We start from the raw sequence: 24,431 nt of genomic DNA, 5'->3' as shown, positions 1-24,431 counted from the left end.
AAATCGGAAGGTAAGAGAAGGTAGAGGGAGGGCTAAGAGAGACAGGAGGATGACAGTGAGGTGTGAGCAGGTCTTCTCAAGCCCCATCCCCAGCTGACTCTGGGCTCCCCAAGTCCCCATTTCCCCACACATGGGAGCACCTACGCGGTTCAGGTCATTTTGTGTCTGCCTGTTGTCATCAGCTTAAGATACCGGGAGCAGAAACCTCTAGGTCTGTGGTTCTCAGAGTGTGGTCCGCAGACTGACAGCACCAGCTGCACCTGGGAACTTGCTGGATAAGTGAATTCTCAGGTCCCACCCCAGACCTAGTGATTCCGAAGCTCTGGACCTGGGGCCCAGCAATCCCACGTAATGAGCCTTCCAGGGGACTCTGGTGCCCGCTGAGGTTTGAGAACCACTTGCTCTAGAGTAGTAAGTGCAGACATTTCACAGATGTTGCAGTGAGTCTTTGAGAGAGCTCTTGACTTACTCTGCGTGCGTAAGTGCACAGCATGAGCGTTTCCATCCATTACAAGGGCTCCGGTCCTGTAGGGGTTTGCCCAGCGCTGCAAGTTCCCCAGCTGGCCTCCCCGCTGCTTCCCGGAGGGGCACTCAGGGATAACCCCACCCCCTCTGTCTCGCAATTCTCCCCTCCTCTGCCCTCTGGGACACTGCACCCCCTTCTGTCCCCACCTCTGACAGTTCTCTCTCCCTCCTCCCCACTCACACCCACAGGCATCCTAGGGTTCTTTCCCCAGCCCCCTCCTTCTCTCTGAACGCTCCTCTGTGAATGTAGTGCTCCCAGCACACATCTGAGTCTGGGCCGTGATCTCCCCACCAAGCTGAAGGTCTCTGGCCCCTGCCGCTGGCTGGCCACCTGCACCTGATGACTGTCGGATACTTCAAACCAATGGGACCAAAGCTTAGCTCCTGTTCCCCCAAAGTCAGTCTCCTGTTGCCGGATTTTGCTTTTCTGCCTTTTCGTTGTCTTCCCGGTCAGCAGGATCTGCCCCTCAGTCATCCTTCATCCTGTTTCATCTGCCTCCTTCTATTCTTGCCCTAGCTCACTTGATTCCAGCCACACGCAGTGTTCCTTGAACATTCCAAGCATCCTCCTACCTCAGGGCCTTTGCACTTGCCATTCCCTCACCTGGAATACTCTTTTCTCAGGTAGCCATGTTGTCTTAGATTCTCCCTTTTCCTTCGGGTCTCTGGTGGCTGTCACCCTTAGCATTGAGGCTTTCTTGGTGGCCTGCATAAGGCGGCAGCACTCACCTCCCCCCCACCCCCCCACTTGTAAGCCCCCTTACCCTGCGTAATGTTTCTCCATTGCCCGGATCACCATTTGACAGATGATGGACAAACTAACAACCTGTCTTGCCCCACTAGAAGAAGAGCTCCATCAGGGTTGGGACTTTGCCGTTTTGTTCACCATTGAATTCCCAGGACCTAACACCAGGTTCTCAAGGATGAATGAATGAACTACTGACACTCACAAAGCAGGCGCCTTCCTCAAGCCTCCACTCAGACTTCCATAGCCTTCCCACCAGCCTTCTCACCTCAGGCTCTCCTCTTTCAGTTCCCTCCTCCACATAGTAGCCAAATTGAGCACCCTAAACATCACACCTCTGGTGAACCACTCTCCTGCTCTAAAACTTCCACTGGCTCCCCCTTGCCTCCTAGATACAGTCCCCTTGCTCTGGCGTTCTCCTCGCCCTCCCAGCCTTTGGCTTCACTGCTCGACTTTCTGCACCTTCTCCTCCAGCATCATGGGATGGTGTCCTTTCTTTAAATGTGGCCTTTTCTTTTTCACCTCTGTACAACTACTCATGCTGTGCCCTCCAGTTATTTTCTTCTCACCCATGTGCATTCTGCCCATGGAAATCCTACCCATCTGGAAGCTCCCTCCTCCACTGCCTCTCCTGATTCCCTCTGCCTCCTGAATTCCCACCCTCCCTTGGTATTTATCATGGGGGACTGGGGTTCTATGAACATATACCCTCCCTTCCTGGCTAGCCTCAGCACGTTTATGTGAATCTGCTAGCGTTGGGTCCTGGGGACACCACTGCCTCCGTTCTCATAGGTCCAGCAGTGGGGCCGGTGGGGAGGGGCACCTCGGAGGAAGCCTGTAGGTTCCAGCTGGCCTCAGGGCTGGGGCTGCTTCTGCTCTGGCCCCCCTCAGGCCTAATGAGATCTGGGCTCCAGACCTGGCTCGGACCCTTACTAATTATGTCCTCTCTCTCTTGAGTCTCAGTTGCCCCACCTGTAAAATGGGGACAAGCCGACTTCTCTTACAAGTTGCTCATGTTGTTCTTGAACTTGCACCCCAGGGAATGCGCCATGCCCTCTTGTTTTTAAAGCCCACTGAGTTCCAAAGGGGTCCCTTCGCCAAGCCCGCTAGGGCTGTCTGGCTCCCGCTCCCCAGTGCCCTCGAGGGGAGAGAGCCAAATGCCCTGCCTTGCCAAGAGCTGAAGCTTCTCTCTCTACAGGTGAGAGCTTCAATGACAAACTGGAAGCCTGTGGGGCCCGGCTCTGTTTTTCCTCAGCACCAGGAGGCTTCCTGTTCCGGGGGACCGAAGGCTTGGAGAGGCCCTCCACAAACCTTATGCTGAAGCTTCTGGAACATCAAATGGTCTTAAAAACCAACTGATTTAATGATTTCAGTGTACATGCATTAGAGTCATATGGATTAAATTTCTCTGAAAATACACAAGGGCTTTAAAAACAGGGGCAGAGAAGGCTCTGTGCAAGAGGAATTTGTTTTCTCTTTTCCATTTTGTGTGTCTGTGTGTGTTGTTATTGTTGCTTAAACCGAGGCATGTGAAAAACTGTTCAAGATATCTGAAGCACTGTGTCCAGTCAGCTTTGCCCAGTTTGAGTTTGGAGTTGGGGGCGCCATGGACAGGAGGTGAAGGGTTAAGAAAATAAAGTGGCATCCCCACCAGGTCTGTCCCCTCATCCTCCAGCTGTTTCCATCTGGCTCGGGTGCCCTTGACGTTCAAGGAGGCCCACAGCCTGGTAAATGGGGGCCAGGCCTCGTCAGCACCTGTGGTGGAAGACAGCTGGGGGGCCTTTTCTGTGGCAGGGCTGGGACCTGGGTATTTGGGCAGGGGCTGGGGGGTGATGTTGTTCCCCATGGGCATGTTCCTCCCTCCAGCAGAGAAGGTGGTCCTCAGGAACCCCCATCCCCCTGCTAGAGTCTCCTGGGGAGCTCTTTAAAACACAGATTCCCTGGCCTCACTGCAGGCCCAGGGGATGCAGGCCAAGGCGTGCCAGCTCTGCCGTGAGGGCCGGGAGCCAGGTCCACACTCAGGAGGCAGGAAGAGCCTGGGTCAGAGGGAGGCTCTCAACCAAGCTGCCAGAGGCCCGATTGCAGGTTTGGCTGCTTGCTCGCTGCAAGCAACTCAATCCGCCATTTCCTGCTCTGCACATTCACATCGGGGGTATTCTTTGAGCTTGCCTAGCACTCTAAGATAGGTAAGTTCATATCCATTTTATACACGAGCAAATAGAGGTGCAGGGAGGCAGAGAGAGCATCTCCCAAGCTCTCCCTCCAAGCCTCCGTCTTTGGACTGCAAACGTTTGCTTGCACTTGTCTTCCCTTTGAGGCGCCTCCTGGCAGGGTGCTGAATCAACACGTCCCACTGGGGCCGTCCCCATGTATCATTTCCAGCCAGCATCCCCCAAATCACACTGGCATCAACCTCTTTCCCTATGATCAGCATCCACAGAGGCTTATGTTTGAATACAACTCTTGGGATGCTACCTACAGGACAGGAAAAATGGGGGGCAGAGGGGAAGCAGAGAGGGAAGCAAGGAAGTAGGGTGAGCAGGGGTGTCCCTGCAGTGGGGACAGGGATTCCTGAAGGGTCCCGTGTGCCCCTGATCGTTCTGCATGAGCTGTGGCTCCCTGGGGCTCCGAGGCCTCTCTCTGGCTCTCCCAGCCCAGCTGTGTCAGAAAACAAGCCAAGGTCAAGTGGCTCCCGTGCAATGCCCCTCCCTTCCCACGATGTACCTGGATCAGCAAACGGGACCAGGAGTTGAATCTATCCTACCTTTCTGCTCATCTAGGCCCATCCTCCAAGACCCCACTCAAACACCCCTCTTCTGTGAAGCCCTCCCAGAGACCCCAGGCACAGGGATTTCTCCTTTCAAACTCTGGCTGAGTTTCTTCTATGAGCAAGATGTGCTGGGGGATGAAGATGGTGTCCAGGAGGGGAGATATGCCAGCGGCCTAAGCGACTCCTGCACAAGGTAGGGAGTGATATTGCCGCCAGAAGAGAGGGCTTGGGAAAGGTCAGGCCATTTTAGGCTAGGAGAAAGATCCGGAGAGCCTCATGGGGAAAGTGGCCTCACAAAGAGGAACATAATGAACACCAGCTTGTATTTTGTCTTGTAGTACGTTTTAATTATTTCAAGGATATTAGTGTGGCGTCCTCAAATGGTCTGTGAGTTATTTGAGAGTGAAACCATGCCTTACTCATACTAATATTTTGCAGAGCCTAGTGAAGTTTATTAACAGAAGCTTAATAAACAAATATTAGTCAAAACAAATTCAATCTTGCCAAAACCAGTTCTATTTCACCCTTAACCCTTCATACCATGTGCAAAGTATGGATGCTGTGCCTCTTACATTTGGGTGGGTTGAGAGAGGTTTAAATCATTAATTTAGTCCTTCAAAGCACGTTCTTTCAAGCATCTACTAATTGCCAGGGAGTGTACCCCTTATTTTAGGAGAAAAAGACAACGAAACAGGCAATCCCTATCCAGTTTGATAAACATTATAAATAAACGAAATACGGAACCCTATGGGGCAACTCATCCAGTCATGGGAAGGGATGGTCAGAGAAGTGAAATTTCAGTGGGTAAAAGAATATGAAGGAGGACTTTCAATTCTAGCCATAAACCAACTACGAAAGCTCCATAAAACACATGGAACAACCATTTTCAGGCACTGAACAGGAATCAACGCAGAGCTCAGTACTTGAGAAAAGGGAAGAACAGCAGCTAACCCCACAGTCAGCCTCGCTCTCTCCATGAAGGCATCTTCCTTATTTTGGCACAGGGGAATGGAATCCAGAGAGCAGCAGTCTTGCTGGGTGGAGGAAACAGTAATTGGAGTTGGAGCTGAAACTTAGATCTGGTAGGGGCAGGCAGAAGGAAGAGAGCCACAGAGAAAGAGCCCCCAAAACTCTGCTGAAGTTTTCCCCCAGGAACCTTGGCTGACTCCTAAGCTGTGTATGTATTAGTGGGAGACTCTAGAAAATCTGTTAGAGAAGAGCCGCTGGGGGAAGAGATTTTAGAGGCTGCCCAGTGCTTGGGAGATGTTGGGGTACATGCTCATTCTGAATGGAGAAACTTTAATGAATAGTGTGGGCTTTCAGTTGAGATCCCGGAAAATCCATGTCCTAGGGATAAAGACCACAGCCTAAGAGTAAGGACAAAACAAGATGATATCTGCCCTAACCAAGGCCCAAGCCAAGCCATGGTAAGATCTAGGTGGTTTCCTCTATATTTTAATTGCCTATCAGAACAAAATGTATAATTCTTTAAAGGAAGGTAACATAACCTAGAGCCTCTACTGTGTACCATTCACAATGTTCAACATAGAATAAAATAAAAAATTACTGAAGAGGCAAAAAGAACCAGGAAAAAGTGACTGATAATCATAAGATGAAATAGTCACTAGAAGTAGACCCAGAGATGATCCAGGTATTGGAGTTAGCCAAGGACTTCAAATGGGAGAAAGACAGATAGTAACTATTGGTTCTGGGATGCCTGCTACCTGTGCTGTTTTTATCCCCATTTTTCAGATGAGAAGATCGAGGGCCTGCTATGGAATGCTTGAGGTTTCATAGTCAGGGGCAGACCCTATGCAGCCGGGACAGGAAGTCAAGTCACTGGATGTGGGGGTGTCTATATGTGAGGGCCACGTTGGGCAGCTGGAAGAGGGGCCAGGTATGGGGAGGTCCAGGGCTGGGTGGGGTGGCAGCTCTCACTTACCACTTCTTGCCACCAATGTCATGCTGCTGCACCGTGTAGCCGAAGAAGGCAGCCCTGGAGCCAGCGATGATTCGAGGCTTCCTGGTGTCCATGTTGAAGGTGTCTGTGAGCCCTGGAGGGGAGAAGAGGGTGGTCAGGCAGGTGGAGGTGTGGGCCACAGCGGCTTGATGGGCCCCACTGGCAGGTCTTGGCTGTGAGAGGAGTATGTTCGCCTGTCCTCGGGGGGCCCCTATATGAAATGGTTAATGTAGTCCCCGCTTGGAGGAGCCCATGGTCTGATGGGAGAAGGCCCAGCCCCTGCCCTGTGAGAGCCATAATCTGATAGGGGAGGCATAAAACCTACTCCTAGGCAGACCAGGTCTGACTGGGAAAACCAGGTCCCTCCTTCTGAGGATTCCTGGTCTCAGGATGGGGTGGGGACAATACTGCTCCTTTCCTCCTCCACCACTCCTACCTCCAATTCTGCTTCTTCTAGTTTCTGCTCTCTTCTTCCGTTTTGTTCTCTATTTTCCCTCCTTTCTCCTCCTCCTCTACCTCTTGTTCTTTCCTCTCCTCCTTCGTCTCATTTCTGCCTGTTAAAGAGTTGAGGAACTAACTTCCCACCTGCCCCCCAAGCCTGGGTTCCCTAATGGCCAATCCTCCAACTCTGCTGGTTCACCACCACCTTCTGAACCAATTTGTGAAGCTCTGCCTGGCTTCAGTTGGGGTCACTGCTTGGCTGGGACAGCTGATGCAAAGTAGAGGAACTGTCCTATAACCCTTTCACCCTGGCCTCTACGGTCTGCCCTGTTTAGTTAGGTCATATGTCAATGAACCAATTCCACCTGCTGGAGGGCCTTGGTGTTGAGCTTTTGGCATTCTTGTGCCAAATCACAACCAAAAACAACTCACATCTGCATGGTAGCCTGGGTTTCTGGGTCTCCTCACATCTGTCATTATTTTCCTTCACAGAACCTTGGGAAAATAAACAAGCATCATCTACGTTTGGCAGAGGGGGTTTCAGCCCCAGAGAGATTAAGAGGCTTGTCCAGGGATGCACAGCAAGTCAGTGGTAGCATCAGGAACTAGGACCTCAGATGCCTGCTCTTTGACTCCTTCCCTCCACAAGGCATTTTCAGGGCATGTCTGGCCTCCTTACCCATCATCACTAACAGGAACACCAAACTTGGGACCCATGGAATTTCAGGGGTGGGATCCTACCCTCAGACCAAACATTCAGATTAGTGAAATATAATCAGTAGAATAGAATAGAATAGAATAGACAGAATATCATTGTCACCCCTTTCATGTGTAGGGGACTTAATGCATTTCAAAAAATATCTACATATATGTTACCATTTGACCTCGATGACAACCTTGTGATGTGGGTAGCAAAGGGTGGCCTACTAGACAGGGACTCTGAATGTGAGGCTTGTACCTTGAGTGTCCCACTGTCCTTCCCGTGGAGACTGAACCCCTGGGTTGAGTGTTTGACGGTGACGCCCAGGAGCACCTGCTTGAACAACACCTCTTGTATGGGGACAAGTAGTTTCTTCCACACTTCCTTTTTTGCTCTAAAAATGGATACAGTTTCATTATTAGAGTCATTGAATTAGAGTCCCAGAGGGAAAACTGGAACACCTTAGAGTAGGGATATTAGATGATTGATTATTAGTGCTGCCTAGAGCACTGAGTTAAGAAAGATTCTGAGGTCCAGTCTGTGTTCAGCGGGCAAGACTACTGTGATCCATGAGCAGTGCCTGCCAAGGATCATGGCGGCAAGCTGCTATGTAGCTGCCCATCCTGTCTTCATCATTCCTAATCTGCCACATGAATTTAGTGTCATGGCCCAGAGTGGGGGTGGGAGAAGAGGAGTACTTAACCCTTTAGTGTTTTCTTTATAAGGCACAGACCATGAACAGACTTCTCAGCCTGGTTAGCAGCAGGCAGCCTCAGGGAAGAGGACCCTGGTCTGGTGAGCACAGGGGGATGAAGGAGCTCCGGTTCTTGGCCAGTAAGGGCATGTCATGGAGGAGACAGGGACACTAGTGGCCCCTGTGCAGAGCTGGGAGGTGGGCACCGAGGGGTCAGAGAAGTGGAATTGCAGATGAAGAACTCCAAATCGTACCCATAAACGAACACACACACCCATGCACACAGCCATGCACACGCATATACCTGTGCTCACACACAAGTCTGCGGGAGTGCACGCGCACACACACACACACAATTTATATGCACAGGCCACACACGTTCCCTGATTGTGTGCAACACTTTATCTGTCTCCCTGGCGCCCCCTGGAGACACCCCATGGCTGTCCCTGGTCCTCCTCTTTCTGGATCTGACCTCAGCAACAGGAGGTGGCCGGGAATAAGAGGAAGGCACATTCTGGCTCTCAGGACCCACCCACCGTTTCCAGGCCTGGAGGGCGAGGGCCAGGGGAAATAGGGCCAAAAATTGTGTCTTTGAGGTCTTCCCACTACCGGTGCTTCTTGTGTGAACATGGCCTGAGGGATCCTTCCGAGACCTGTGAGGTCCTGTCACTCCTTAGCCCCATCCCCTCCACCTGATTCCCACCCCACTCAGTCAGAGTCAGACTCTTCACCTGCAAGGCCCTGCGTGACCTCTCCCCACCCCCCGCACTGTTCCCTCTGCCCCTCATTTCCTGTCCTCCCCTCCATCCTTCTGCTCCCGCCATGCCTTCCCTTGTCCTTCCTGCTCAGTGTCTTTGCCCTGGCTGTTCCCTCTGCCTGGAAGGCTCCTCTCCCAGTTACCTGCATGGGTCACCCCTTATGTCACTGGCGTTCCTATTTCAGTGTCATTTTGTCCACTGCCAGGCCACCCCGTCATTCTCTATCCCCCTTCTTCATTTCTCCTGACAGCACCGATGACATATATTTGTTTCTAGTCACGTGGCTGATAGTCAATAATATTCTTATGTTCTCTTTATTGGCATAAGACACTGTTGTGCCCTCACTGCTCAGACTTAAGGCCTGAATAGAGACCTAGCTCTTGGTGCATAGTCATAAGGATCGACTGATTGGATGGTTGGGGACCAGGAGCCACACGGGGCTGGGACGTCCTCCCCCCTCCACGAGGAAAAGGAGAAAGAAAAGTCTATTTACTGAGCACTGAGATGTTCCAGGCACGATCCTAGGTATCTAACCATCAATTTTACATTCATTAGTTAAATCTCACACCAATCCTCTGAAACAGGTACTATACCTCTGGGAGGTTAAATAATTTGCCCTAAATCACTCAGCTGGGAGGAGATTAGAGCAAGTCCGAGATCAAAGAGCTCACGGCCCTGGGGTGATGTGTTACCCCTGGGGGACCAGCCTTTCATAAGAAGGACCCACTAGGGCGGAGGGAATATTCTTTTTTTTTTTTTAATTAACATATAATGTATTTGTTTCAGGGGTACAGGTCTGTGATCCATCAGTCTTACACAATTCACAACGCTCACCATAGCACATACCCTCCCCAGTGTCCATCACCCAGCCACCCCATCCCTCCCACACCCCTCCACTCCAGCAACCAGAGGGAATAAGCTTTTCAGAGAAGGGAGTCCTCCCCGACCTCTGCCCTCAGGTGCCACGTGCTCTGCCTTTGGGGTCTGCTGGGAGAAGCGCATGGAGAGAAGGCAGTCTTCCTGTGCTCCTCCCCTCACTTGGGAGTCTGTCTAGGACCAGTCCAGTCTCCCCCTACCCCCACCCTCAACCTCCAGGGGACAGGATTGGTGAAGCTGGCCACAGGGAAGAGGACAAAAGCCCTCAGGGCCAGGGTGTTAAGTTACAAAGTGCTGGTTTCTTCCCTGGCTCTGGCATTTGCTTCTGACCAAATGGAGTCAAGAGAATGGATTTCCTAAATGTGATGTCAAGTCCGACACTCTGACCTTGGCTCCCAGCAAGATCTCTGGCTCGCTCCTCTGATGGCAGACGGCTTTCATGCTTGGGGAATGTACTCTTCTCAGAGATTTATGGACCCCGAGTACCAATAAGAAAAAACAAAGTTGTTTTTGATGGGAATCGACAGGCTGATTGCAGAGACACCGGGAGCCTGGCTGGGCAGCTTGCCGCTCCTCTGCCCTGGGTATTGATGACAGAGGGGGGAGACCCACAAAGCTTGGGCTGCTCTCCGGTGGACCGAGGCCAAAGTTACATCAGCTGCTGCTCCCTTTTTCAAAAGAATATCTGTCTTTTTAAAAGGCACCAGTCAGGGGCGCCTGGGTGGCTCAGTTGGTTAAGCGACTGCCTTCGGCTCAGGTCATGATCCTGGAGTCCCTGGATCGAGTCCCGCATCGGGCTCCCTGCTCGGCAGGGAGTCTGCTTCTCCCTCTGACCCTCCCCCCTCTCATGTGCTCTCTCTCATTCTCTCTCTCTCAAATAAATAAATAAAATCTTTAAAAAAAATAAAAATAAAAAAAAATAAAAGGCACCAGTCAGTCCCAAGGAGGGATGGCAGCCACAGCCCTGGGCTCGAGCGCCCCTCCAGGCTAAGGTGAAGGCCGCTGCCCAGCTACCAGGTGGGGCAGTCCCAGTCCCAAATGCTGAGGCAGCCTGGCCAACACAACAACCACAGCTACTGACGGCCAACAGCTCCACGGGGACCGCTCACTCTCGCCTAGGGGGCGGCTGCTGCGCGCCCACACTGTGTGGGTCCATTTTCACTGCTCGCCCCCCGCCCCCCGCCCCCCAGCCCTGTCCCAAATCTTCCACGCAGTCCCAAGGCCTCTGCAGACTCATCTTGTGTGAGTTTTCCTCTGGCTCCCTGCAGGGCAGCCCCTTTCTGTGCCCCAGATACCCCTTGCTTCCTCCCACCCTGGGGCCTTTGCACCTGCTGCTTCCTCTGCCTGAGCCTCCCTGGCAAACTTCTCATCACCAGCAAATCTCAGCACAAATGCCACATCTCCCCCACACCCCGATTAGCCTCCCTGACCCCCGATGACACCAGGTCTTGCCTAAGGATCTCATGGCCTCTTGTACTCGCTAATAGGGCTAATAGGTGATGGGTGACTTCTTTTCTTATCACAGTAATTAGACACAGCCGGTGTGAGTGTTTGAGTGCTCCTGTCTTCCCATCAGGATGGTGGCTCCATGAAAGCCAGATGGGGTTGGTTCACTCACTGCTGGATCCAGCACCCAGCCCAGGGGCTAGCCCCGAGCACCACTGAGGGGTGAGCCAGACAAGAAGAGAGTAGGGAGCCCACCAGCTAGGGAGAGGCACGTGGAGAGTAAGTGCAAGGCTGTGACCACAGGGCCATGGTTGTTAGGGAAGGCAGGGACTGCTGTGGGCTGGGGGGGGGGGGGGGGGGGCGGTGGGAGTCAGAAAGCTTCCGGAGCTGTGATCTCAGCCTGGAAAGGTGATGCATAAACCTTGGTAAGGTGGTAGGCAGGAGTTCCTAGTGCAAAAGGAAGGAGAAGAGGAGAACTTGCCCTCGTGGAGGTGTCAGAATTGCCCGGCTTCTCCCGCCCTCCTGCCAGGCTCCCTGAGGAGAGAGCACGGCTTCTGAGTTCAGGGAGGGCTTGTTAGAAGCCTGCCTCCGCTTTCATTCACTAATGGGTGACCCGGGGTCAATTAATTCGTTCTTTCTGGTTCTCAGTTGACTCATTCTAGAAAATGGGAACAATAATCCCCACCGCGAAGGGTGGTTGACCAGACCAAATGCAGTAACTAGCGGCAGGTAGGTAACGTAGCGGCAGGTCCTGCCACGTGGAAAGCACTCGGTACATCTTGGTGGAAGTGAATTGAGTCAAGGTTTCCTGTTCTCTGAGCTGCCTCAGTGCCTTTGCCCACGCTGTGCATCTGCCCTAGAAGGCCTTTCTTTCCTTCTCGAACGTCAAGGCCCGGGTCTGATAACACCTCTGCTACATCATGGTCCTTCCTCTGGGCTGCTCTTAGCAACTTCCACACTCTTTCTGGGATCAGAGTAGCTTCTCCCTCTGCCTTCCTCTCTTACCTGTGTCCACGCTACTCAGAGCCACACCCAGGAGTGGCTTCTTCTCTTTACCTGGTGCCTGGAGGATGCGGGGACACTTGCCTGATGTATTTCTCACCTTCTGAGAGTCTGTGCTCAGAACCAGTATCTGCTGGCTTCTTCCTGCCTTAGTTCACCTCCCAGCCCTCTGACTTAGGTACTAACAGCCCCCTGCCACCTAGATTATGATATCCCGGATAGCATTCATTAGGTGCCAAACACTGTTCTAAATTAATTTCATCCTCCCAATACCCTTTTTTTTTTTTTTTAAAGATTTTATTTATTTATTTGAGAGAGAGAATGAGAGAGCGAGAGAGAGCACATGAGAGGGGGGAGGGTCAGAGGGAGAAGCAGACTCCCTGCCGAGCAGGGAGCCCGATGCGGAACTCGATCCGGAGACTCCAGGATCATGACCTGAGCCGAAGGCAGTCGCTTAACCAACTGAGCCACCCAGGCGCCCCTCCCAATACCCTTTTGAAGTAAGTACATTATATTCTCATTTTACAGGTGAAGAAACTGAGGCACTGGCTGGGAACCAGCTGGGGCCACACGGCTAGGAATGGCAGGGATGCACTCCAGCCCCGTGCCGCCTGCCTCCATCAAAACTCCTCTCCCCCGTCAGCCCCACCCTCTCCCCGCACTTGAATTCCTTGCCCTCGTGCTCTCACCCAGGTTTGATCTCCTCCCACGCCCTACTTCTTAAACACTCACCAGTCTCAGGTCCCACGCCCTAAATCCTGCTCGCTAGGGAGCTGATCAGTGAACCCCTGATCATAACAGGTAGAATACAAGGGATCAGCTATGCCAGAAGGATGCAACCAGAGTCCCAAGGACCTTGAAAGCACCAGATTGGTGGTGACGGCAAGAAGAAGCCCCTCAGGGGAACGTGAGAGTGAATGGCTCTCAGCAGCCCTCCTTGTGCCCGGACCCCGGCCTCCAGCCCCGGCTCACTCCCTGGGCCCTGATCGGGGCTGCAGACGCACCTGTGTAAGCAAACCCTTTCGTTTTCCTTGGATGATATGAGCTGGGATGGGGGCTTTGAGGGAGGCGGAAATGTGACCCAAACTCTCTCGGATTGTCTCCCTCTTCTCAGTTTTACTTGGGCCCCCAGAATCTTCACGTCTAAAAGCCAATCACACAGATAGGGGGCAGGGGAGGGAAAGACCCTGAAACTAGCTTGAGCAAAAAGAAATGGTAAAGTGGACCCCTTGCTGCTGGGGAAGACGAAATAACACATTTCCCAAGTGAGACAGAAATGAGATTTCCATGCCTGGCTGTTTTGCACCATCTGCAAGGCTGTCCCTTCTGCCTGGCCTGGGCAAATCACAAAAGGTTGGCGATTCTTGTTCTGCACCACCAACCACCTTTCCCTTCCACCCCGAGGCCATTGTTCCAAAGAACAGGCATCTAAGAAGGCAGCCAGGTTTGGGGGCGCGGCTGGCAAGGCCCCAGGGCTCTCCCTAGTCTAGGGATAAAGAGAAGGAATAGGAGGAGGGAGCACGGGGTCCCCTCATCAGAGAAGCTTCTAGCTTGTTGAGAGAAGATGGCCTGTACTAGTGAGAAGGTGGTCCCGGCCCAGAGTGCCCTCCAGTTCTGGGGAGAAGCAGGGACCCTGCCCCTGGGGGTCCTGCTGCCCTCCTAGGAAACCTAGCAACTACACACATTCCTTCAGGAAAACCCCCAGGAGGGTGGGGATCTGGGCTCTGGCCTTGAGAACCCTGGCAGGTGGAGGAAGAGTGCAGTCCTTCCCCGCGGGTAGCCGCTCCAACAACAGGGCAATCACACCGGCCCACAAGCTTCTCTTGGGCAGCAGCTCTGGTACCTCCCCTCGTGGAGGTGTTGAGTAAATACTGGTTAAGTGTGGGGTTAAACCTCTACACTGAGCAGAATGGATTTCCTACATCGTCTCCCAGTGCCAAGACTCTGAGCAATAGGAGGACAAGGACTGGCTTCCATTTCTCTCTTCACTCCTAACATAGGGTTTGGGACCCAGTAGGTGCTCAGTAAAATGTGTTGAGCTGAAGTAGAACATTTAGTTCTGCCTAACAACAATACATAACAAACACTGTTAAGCATTCCCACTTGACTTGGGGCTGGGCCTCAGAAGGCAGAAATTAAAGTGAGCCAGTTCCCAGCCGAGGTCTTATGACGCTTTGTTTCTGTTTGTTCACTTGCACCTCTGCCATCGATATGAGAAGTATTCCACTCAGGCTAGGGCACTGATGCCAGGGAAAGGATGAAGCATATTTGGAGCTGAGCTGCCCTAGCCAAACCCAGCTGAGATCGGCCATCCATCCCCAGGATGCATGAGCAAGCCCAGGGAGACCAGTAGAGCTACTCGGTTGAGCTTAGTTTAGGTCAGCTGGTGCCAGACATATGATCTACATAATTATTGGGCGTCACTCAGATTTTGAGCGGTTATTTGTTATGTGGCATTATTGTAGCGATTGGGAACTGATTTGGTCTAGCTGCTAAAGGATAGACAGTCAGGGAGGGGAAGGAACGGTTTCATCGAGTGATTGACAAAGACGCAGGAGAGGGAGGCTGGGGATCTGTGGGGACTCATGGTCTCTGGATCCCATGAGCAGTCCGATCATTCCCTTCACAAGGGCTCATGGGGAAGGCCAGAGTGAGGCGGGGCTAGACCGGGTCCTAGCCTGTCAGGGAGCAGTGTGGCCCAGCCAGCAGGTCATGACCTGAGCCATGTGCCCGGCCTTAGAGCCGTGCTGCCGTGCCTCGTCAGGACACCGAATGGCCGACACGGGGGCAGGAGACATACAGACAGACTCCGAGCATCCATTCTGGGCTCCAGGGAGGATCTGTGCAACCACAAACCCTCCACAGCACAAGGGCCTCCTGTACCTCATTTCCTTTCCTCCAATTGCTAGGGCTCATGAACCACTACCTTCCCCTCCCAGATAATTGAACACTGGGTCAAAGGAGTAGCAAATTTGTTATCAGGGAAGGGGAACGTATTCAGATTTTATTTTTCCGAGCAAGCAGGCATCTTAGAGATCAAGTCTCTAAGTCTAGCAGTCTCCAAACTTTTTCTGCAGTGAATCCCAGCTTCTCTGAACACAATCTACACATGAAATGCAGACACAAGAGGTGGAGGTTGGGGTTAGGGGTGGAGGACAAGGAGTACCTCTTCACCCCCAGTGAGTTTCCTAAGACAATTCCTTGGAACGCTGGGGTGTCCTGGAACATAGTTTGAGAACCACTTGATCAGGTTTAAGACCCTCATTGTCATAAGTGAAAGAGCTAAGGCTAGGAGACGGGTGGGGATTTGTGCAAGGTCACCAGCTTTTCTCCACACCCATCTTTATTCACCGCCAGGCCTTCTGCATGACCTTTCTCTTCAGTCAGTCCTTCAATTCAATAAAAGTCTATTTGGGTCTGTGAGGCTTAAGTTTCTATGCTCAGTAGCAGGGACACGAAGTCGATAAGACAAAACTTGTGGTCTTCAGAGTCAACAGTCTTGTGGGCATGCCAATGGACATGTGTGCTGGTCAGCAGAGCCCAAAGCGAGGCCGAGAGAAAGTTGGACCAGGGTGGTGTGATCTGGGTTCTAATCTCAGCATCGTCACTCACTTGGCCGTGTGTCCATAGACAGTCCCTACGCCTCTGTGGGCCTCAGTTTCCCCATCTATAGAACGAGAGGGTTCTGCTCCCTGCCATCTAAGGCCCCATCCCCGCGCACGTCAGTCAGGTTCTCTTGGGCAAACACACAGCCAGCTTCCAGCTGTCGGCACGCGAGCATCTGTCTTGAGTCTTTGCAAACAATTTAGAATTGGAGGCCAGGCAGTGTGGAGGAATGCAAACTCATCTTAACGTTGGCCGGAGCCAAACACATGTAGGAAGGGAACTCTCCAGGCAAAAATGATCATATTTTGCATTCCCGAGCCAGAGGGAAGGATGGATGAGAACTGCCGTGGTGCACTCTGCAGTGTGCAGGCCCAGCTCCCTCTCCTTGCCTGAACCCCGGGGACCAGGCCCCAGGGCCTCTCTTCCCTGGCTATAGCTGCTGGGCCCACCCAGCTGTCAGAGGGGTGGCCTTGGTGGGGGGCCAGGCCATGCAGTCACCTTTCCAGGAAAGCCCAGCCCTGCACCGTCATTGGACTGTGCTGCTGAAACCCCAGGGAGGAGATCGGGGGCATGTAGCAGGGGGCACGCTGACTCCCTTCAGAATTCTCTTACTTGAGAATTGTGGATGCCGGGCTTCAGGCACTAACTCCCTGAGTACACGGCTACGTGGCCTTGGAATGACTGAGGCTTCTCTCTCCCTGTGATCTTCTAGGAATGGGAGCAATGAGCCCTTCGCTGGGGAGAACTGGCTGGAGGAACACCGCCTAGGTCATAGGCCAGAGGAGGGGCTCCTGACCACTCAGAAATACAGTGCCCACCTCCTGAGAGCTAGGACTGCCGTGGGAAGTAGAACGAGGCTGGTTGTCAGGAGCCCTGGGTTCTCCCCTGGCTTCTGCCACCGACTGGCTGAACCTTGAACAGGGTACTTCTCTCTGGGCCTGTTTCCCCTTATTAAAAATGAGGACGCTATCCCTGGTGGTCTAAAAACCTTGACAGTCAGGATGTTCTGAGTCTGTGTGACCCTTCGCCTCTGGATTCACTTCCAAATCCATCTCCCATTGGAGGGGAGAGTAGGCAGATGAACATTGGGCACTCCAAGAGGGCAAGTCCCTGCCAGATTGGCTTTTAGATCTGGGGCCATCCCCCCTCCCCTCCAGCACCTTGGTCCCCCTCAGCTTCAAGCCACTTCTGAAAGTGAGCTGGAACCCCGTCCCGCCTGCCCTCCGCGGCTCAGCACTCAGCGGGCCGGTCCACTGCTAGAATGGGGGCTGTGATTGGGGGGAAGGGGGCGCAGGTCTGGGGATTCCAGGCCAGTTCTGACCACAAGGCCCTGACGGCCTCTGGTGCTTGTGAGCAAACCTGCCCCAACTTGGGTCTTTCCTCTTGCAAAAGATCAACCTGCTCTCCACCTCCTCTAATCAACTCCTCGGCATCTTGCTTCTTTACAGAATGACTGCCCTTCTGGATGGACTTCATGTCTCTCTGCTAACTAGTCATTATCCCACTGCCTTTTTCTCGGGAAGAAGCACTATGGAGCCTACCCTCCTTCCTATCCCTCCAACCATGAGTGTCGCCAGCCAAGCACCATCCTTCCTTTTCCTTCTCTCTGTTGAAGAAGCAGGAGGGAAGCTTATCTCTGGACGGAATCTCAAATCCTTGGCTCCCCGCCACCACCCCACCCCCCAACCGTGTGGTGCAGGTCAGAACAGGCCCCCTGAGGGAGCCCGGTGCAATGATTTCACCTGATGGAGTGCAGAAGGAGCCGATTCAGGGGACACAGGCGCCATCCCTCAGAAGGACCATCCCTCTCCTCAGACTGGTAGAGAAGGGAGGGAGAGGCCTTCGTGTGAAGGCTTCTGTGGGATTCCGCACGGAATGAGCACATCACTCATGTCTTAGGGGTCTCTCTCAGTGATCTCCTCTGGGAATCAGCGTGTCCCCAGCTCTCATTCCCTGCTGCCTCTGTCAGTGAGCTGCTCTGGGCGAGCCAGCGGCCATCTACTGGGTAGCTGCGGACACCTGCCCCCCTTCCCAGGAGGAGGGGCCCCAGATCAATGTGTATTTTCATGTCTTCTTGGACGTTACATGTGTGGAAAAAGAGCACATTGGAATCAGACTGCTTCCTTGCGGGTACGATGAGGGGGCCTAGACATTGTCACTGGGTGAGTTCTGAGTTTTGAAAAGGCTTCCTATGTGTACAGAGGTATGAACTGGACAAGGGCTTTCATATTCAGGGTCTCATTGGGTCCAGGCGGCTTCTAACACAGCGTCTACACAGAAGGAACACTACTGCTCTCACTTCCCCACCTCTGCTGCCCATTTCCTCCACCTGTGTGCCTTCTCTTACTGTCCACCCTCTCTTCTGCACCCACCCACGAGCAGGGCCCCGTGCGTGTCCCACTGGCCCTGCCATCTTGCTCACCTCGTCTCCACCCCATCCTGTACCCTTCCTGACTGTCTGGCCTCCTGACCCTCCCCTTCCCAGCTCGGGGGGAGAGTCCAGGGGCAGGAAGCACGCCGTGTCCTATACCTGCATGCCCTTGGTCCCTAGTGTTTCAAACAGTAGTCACTCAACGAACATGAAGCGAGCACACACATCAAGTGTGGACTTGGGCCTCTCTCACCAATGGAAACAGAGACTCAGGAGGCTGCCCGCTGTGACCAAGGTCATCTAGCTGGTGGGGCATGTTTAGAGCAGGGAATCCAAAGCCACTCCTTTCTCGAATCTCCCAGCGGGATTCAACTGCCCCTCTCGGAGCACCTACCAAGCCCCGGGGATGGGCCAGGCGTCTCAGTACAGTATTTCATTGAACCCTAACATGTGATTGGGGATTTGATCCCCACTGGACAGGTGGGGAGGTGGAGGCTTCGAGACCGCCTTGCCCGTGGCCCGGGTGCTCGTGCTGAGGCGGCATCCTGTCTTCCTCCCAGGTGACACATCCTTGCGCCCTGTCGAGTGCCCCCTCCAGGTCAGCTGTGTCTGTGGGAAAGCAGGCAGGGCAGCGGAGAGCCCTCCTTGGTGGGTTGGGTAAGACCCCACCTCTCTCAAGTAGAGAGAGGTCTCTACTCATGTCCAAAGGGGATGCCCCCTCCCCCATTCCTGGACACGAGAGAGCTGTCTTTGAGGTTTTCACTTGGGCTGAAGCATGGCAGACCCTAGGCTAACCCGAGCTTTGGTGCCAAAAGGGAGGCTACTGTCACCAAGTCGAGGCAGCTTCTGTCCCTCTTCAGCACTGAGCCCTGCACGGTGTCTAGAACACAACAGGATCTCAATAAAGTTGACCGAACAGACTCATGAGTGAACTGGTGAATGAACGAGCATGGATGAGCTTACCAAATTAACTTGATATTCATCTAAGAAGGACCTAAGCTGATGGGAGCCAGGGCAGTCGTGGCTCTGCCCACTGCCCTCCGTCAATTCACCCTCTGCTCTCCCCAGCCAGGCTCTGCCCTGCCCTCCTGCTACATGCTGGGTGCCCACGGCCTCGGAGCCCTCCTGCCCTGGCCTGCCTCCCTCTCTCCCCTACTTCAGCCTCCTTGTCTCATCCAAAACCTCAGCTGTTCTCTGTCCTATTCCCGTAGGGTCCTAATGCTTGCTGACGTGTGACTTAGCACAAATAAATCCTCTAAATCAGAAGCAATCAGACACGGGCGGCGTGGCCGTGTAGAGTCCTGAGGGCCCCCACCGCTGGGGGTTATGGAGGACAGCAAACACTTGCTGGGCCAGGCGGACTGCGGGCTGAAAGAGAGACCTTGCATAAGAATCCAGAGAAGGGAGATGGAGAGAAGGAGCCTGAGAAATCAGGAGTTTGCCAATGTGCTGGTTAAGCAGATGTCAAGCTCATGGAAAACAGGCCTAAAAATTGAAAACAGCAAACACCGAACTGAAATTTGCTGTAATTAACATTTGTTTTCGCTCCCAGCCTTGGACAGCCATCTCATGCCCTCAGGGGATCACCCCCTTCAGGAATAAGACTCACAATTTCATGAAAGCCAGTGCATTTTTCTGCCTTACATCATTTACTCCTTTTTCTAGCCAGGGGAAGTGATCAAAATGGACTACTTTCCTTAAGTTTTCAAAAACTGCTGTGAAGGAGATATAAAAACACACCACTCTAGGTGTTACGAATCTCTTTGTTGCAAGTTCATTTAAAGTAAAATAAAGCCTCGATCAACTGACCCCCTCCCCCCGTACACACCACAAGCTGCCTGGGGGACTGCAGTCAGTGATGGGACCCTAAAATACACCTGTAGGACCCAGCTGAGTGAGAGTGCCTTTCTCCACTCACCCCAAAGTGGCTCAGGCCCCTGTGAATCCCAGATCACACCCAGCCCCGCCCAGCCCTGCCCTCTGAGCCCCATGGTCAATGCCCAGCTTCCCGAAGACGTTTTCATTGGAATGTCTCCTGGCATCTCGCTTCTTGTGACCGAAAAGGTGTCTTAGATTTTCTCTCCCCAGTGGGCTTTCCCCAAACACTCCCCATTTCAGGACCTGGAGTTACCAGTCACCTGACTGCTCCAGTCAGAGGCTTGAAAGTCAGTCCTCAGAATTTTCCTTCACTTAAGGGCAGCAAATCCTGCAGGCTCCACCCCCTCGATTCCTCTCGAATGTGTCCCCTCTTCTCTACTTCCTCCCACACCACCCACACCAAGTCATTCTCATCCTTTTGTGCTTGGACCTTTGCAAGAGCCTTCCAGCTGGTCCCTCACGTCTACTTTTGCTCAGCTTCAAGCTACGCTTTTCAACAGTAGCTGGAGTGATCCTGGCACTTCTCGGCTGAAAACCTTCCAGGGTCCTCTCACTGCATTTAGGGTAAATTCCAGACCCTTCCCCAGGGCTCACCAGGCCCTGCAGGCTCTGTCTGTTCCTGCGTCACGATCTTCTTCACTTTCTACTTCCAGCCATACTGACTTCCTCCCTGCTCCTCAAACCCACAGAGTTCTTTCCACCTCAGGGCCTTTGTACTTGCTGTTGCTTTGTTCGGGAACATTATTCTCCAAGACTGCTCAGCCAGCTCCTTCACAACCTCCGGTTTTAATGTTCTGGCCTCAAGAAATCTTCCCTGGCCATGCTATGGAGAGCTCTTATTCTCCTTCAAAGCATCTTCCTTATGTCTTTTACAAATAAAGATAATTACAGTTGGTTATAAGAGCTATTTGCTCACTTGGACATGGTCCCCTGTGCCCCTGGAGTTTAAGTTCCACAAGGAAAGGGATCAGTGGTATGCTGTGGAGACCACGCTCATAGAGCTGAATATGTGCAATCTTCCCTTTCAGTGATGTCACGGCAGTGGCTTTTAACGGACCATAGCAGGAGGATTTACACCACGGTGTTTGGCAAATGCTACAAATAGGGACTCTTCCCACCTCCTCCCAAGAGCCAGAACGAGTTGTTAAACATTTATCAGCACTCTCCTGGAAGGGACTGTGTCTGTCTGTCTCCCTATCTTATCCTCAGCATCTGGAACAATGCCTAGCACACAATAAGTACTCAATATGCATGTGTTAAAGGAGATGGGGGAGAAAATGAATGAAAGCATTCAGGCCTCCGAGAGTCTCATACACACTAACCTGCCAACAAGGAGTAGAAGGAGAATGTGAGACTTGAAGCCTCAGAGAGGGAGAGAACTTCAGAGTACTGAATTTGGCTCCAGAAGCCCTGGTTCTAATCCCAGCACAGCTTTTAACTTGTTTTACAACTTGGACGAGTTTCTTCTTCTTCCTGACCCTGCTCTCTTATCTGTAAAAGGCACACACTGGACTAGATGCTCTATTAATGTACACTGTTACCACTTTACCCCCTCGGGTCCCCCAGTCACTGCATGGCACTACACAACTGCAGAGGGTGCTGTTTATATTGCAGTTGATTGAGTTATGCAGTGCACAGTATGCACAGCTGTACGTGGCGGCCCTGTCCGCTCTGGTCCTGGCCAGTGGCCATTTCAAAGGAAGCTGAATTGGACAGTGAGCTCCTCCCTTTCCTGACATACTAACCAGCTCAAAGAGCTCAGACAGTTTGGTTTTGGTTTTCCAATTCCTAAGATTATTTTCTGCTTGTCATGGGCGTGTGGATCAACAGCCCTGTGCACCCAGGGTTAGCCCCAGCCCAGGGAGTGTTTGGGCAAAGTAAGAGCAAGACAAGGCTTAGGATATGCAATTTGTGGCAGGGCTTTCCCTCGGAGGAGAGGAAGCAGCGTAGTGGGACCTGGAGAATGGCTGTGTCTGTCTGCCCCGGTCTTTGGATAAGAACTAAAAAAAGGAATTGTGGGGGCCTTCCCTCCCAAGCCTGCAGGGCCCGCCCTACAATGGATACACCCACACCCTTCTGAAAAGTTCTCTGGCTGCACAGAGCTCAACAAAGACCCAGCAGAACCCAAGTTAAGCTGGATGCTATTGGCTATAGGCCTGATGGGGGTGGAGGGGACTATGGAGCGGACGTGTTTGGTTCCCAGGAGGTTATGCAGAAGCCCTTTCTTTGGGTTTTGGTGTATGTCCATTCCTTATGGTTTCAAAGCTATCTCTAATGTCTATTGTCACTTTCAGGTCTTTAGAAGAGTCAAGGGCTCATGACTCCATCTGCCTTTGCTGGAAAACAAAGGTCTGCCTTGTGAGGTGGTGAGCTCTCTGTCACTGGAGGGATGCAAGCCAAGGATGGCCACTTGTCTGGGATATTCAGGCTCCAAGTTTCTTCTCAGGCAGATACTTGGTACTGAGGCCTTGTAAGAGGCTGCTGAGGCCCAGGACTGCTCAGGGACCTGTGGATGAGGAAGGGCCAACCATGCAGTGGGTCCACCCATGCTCGAGATGAAGTTCTTTTAAAAGAGAGTCCAAGTGATCAACTTTCTTGTTGACTGAGCTCCTCATCCCTGCCAGACATTTTGGGGTAATCAGTATCATTTCTAATTGTTCATACTAATCCTACATGGTAGGCATTACAATCTCCTTATACATTCTAAAGAGAAGTGACTTGTCCAAGGTCACACACTTTGTAAATGTCAGGGCCAGGATTCACACCCCAAGTCACTGCAACATACCCGTCATGTGAACCGCATTGGGCTCAGACTCAGTCTCTCCACCTGTACAATGGGTTTTACCTGCTCTCCCAAGCCCCCGGGGCAGATTCTGGTCTGGTGGTGCCCAGGGATTGGAGCATAACCTGGGGCCTACCATTTAGTTCCTGCCATTTTCTCTGGGCTCTGTCAGCCCCTCCTTGGGTACTAAATGACATGGTCGCATCCTGCGGTACATGGATGATGTCTGAATCACCACCCTTCTGTGGGGAACGAAGCACTCTGAACTTGTCCTCCACCCGCCTTGTTTCCTGGGAAGTCCCATTATATACATGGGTTTGCACTGTGTAAGAACAAGCCTTTCCCACGTCTGTCTCCTCATGACCTGTCTGAGTCACAGTAATAATAATGCCGAATAGCACTGGACCAGCTGGGCTGACCTGGGCTGACTGTTGTGAACTGCTCTGCCCCTCCCAAGGCCTCTCTCCCTTCAAGAGACCCTCTTCCACCACCTTGTCCTGCCTGCAACTGCCACGAGCCTCTTCTTGTCTGGAAAGAAAGCCTTTAACATAGTAACAAATAGCCTTGGGGGCCTCAGGACCGAGCGCATGTCCACCTAAGGGATTGGCCTTACAAGAAAGGTGATAGTTGCCTCAGAGGGGATTAATTAATGAGATCTCAGGCTATTGCAGGCCTGGGTGAGTTTTCATTGATTCGTTCATTCATTCCGCAACTATTTATTGCTTGCCTACTCTGGCCAGGCACTGCTCTGGACTCTGGGACACAGAAGGAAACACAACATACAAGAATCCTTGCTCTCATTATTACATTCTGTTGGAGGAGACAGACAATAAACAAGGTGAGTAAATAAATAGGTAACAATGCTAAAGAATGACAAACAAGCTCAGAGAGACCGAGGCAAGGAAGGGTGTTTATGTCTGTTTGTGCATGTGGGGGAGGTTGAAAGTTTCATTGGCCATGCCAGGAAAGGCCTCCGGGAGTGGGTGATGTTGGAGTAAAGGCCTGGAAGAAATGACAGAAGTGCTTTGGCGAGGAGCATTCCAGGCAGAAGGAACAGCAAGTGCAAAGCCCAGGATGCTCGGCGTGTAGAAACTTCCAGAGACTTGTGTGGGTGGAGCAGAAGGAGCAAGTGGGGGAGGAGTCGAGGATGAGGTCAGAAAGGCAGGGGAAGCCAGATCACAAGGGGCCTCTTACTCAGTGTAAGAAGGGAGCAGAGGAGGGACGTGACATGATCTGACCTACATTCTAGCAGCATCCCTCTGCCGACCAGGGGGAGGAGCCTCAAGGGACAAGGGCAGATGCAAGGAGACCAGTTAGGTAGCTGTTGCCCCAAGCCATGGGAGCCTTCCTGGGTGCCCCGCAGTAGCCCCCAGACCCCTGCCTGCCTCCGGGTCCCTAGTCCTCCAGGCCAAACGAGGGGAGATGGGAAGGTGGAGGACAGACCAGAGCTTTCCCAGCGAGGATGATGTGGGACCAGTGGAACTCCCAGGCTGGGGTGTGGTGGGGGAGAGCGAGTTTTAAGATGAGCTAGAATGCAGGCAGCAACACACTGACAAGAGAAAAGAGCAGGGACATTCTTGGTGACCATTTGGACGCATTCGGGACAGTCGCTGGGGCCCCTTGCCGAGCCTGCCAGCGTCTCTGCCCCTGGCTGGCCTCGCCGTCAGCGGCAAGCACATTCCACAGCTGATGCTTGGCTTGTGGTCTGGCCTGGCCCTCTTTCTTGGTTTCTTCTGCTCTGAAACGCTTTTAAAATCAAAATCTGGGTTCTCTTTAAGTTTGGGGCATGAATCATTGCTTCTGGGCCTAGGAAGGGGATGGAAGGCAGGAGGCCCCGTCTGCGGGTGCCCTCTCTCATGTAGGCTGTGTGTCACTAA

The 24,431-nt window shown here is 52.6% G+C and overlaps 1 protein-coding gene across 1 annotated transcript in view; it reads right to left on the bottom strand.

The window, feature by feature from the left end:
- Positions 1-24,431, bottom strand: part of ITGA11 (integrin subunit alpha 11) — a 110,511-nt gene that overhangs the window by 73,729 nt on the left and 12,351 nt on the right. The window contains exon 2 of the mRNA XM_036087083.2: positions 5,983-6,094. Within this exon, the coding sequence (XP_035942976.2) occupies positions 5,983-6,094 (112 nt within the window). The remainder of the gene's footprint in view (positions 1-5,982; positions 6,095-24,431) is intronic.

This window comes from Halichoerus grypus, chromosome 8 (assembly GCF_964656455.1).
Source record: "Halichoerus grypus chromosome 8, mHalGry1.hap1.1, whole genome shotgun sequence".
Taxonomy (NCBI): domain Eukaryota; kingdom Metazoa; phylum Chordata; class Mammalia; order Carnivora; family Phocidae; genus Halichoerus; species Halichoerus grypus.
Note: the sequence above shows the minus strand (reverse complement) of the source record. Positions and strands in the feature narration are given on the sequence as shown.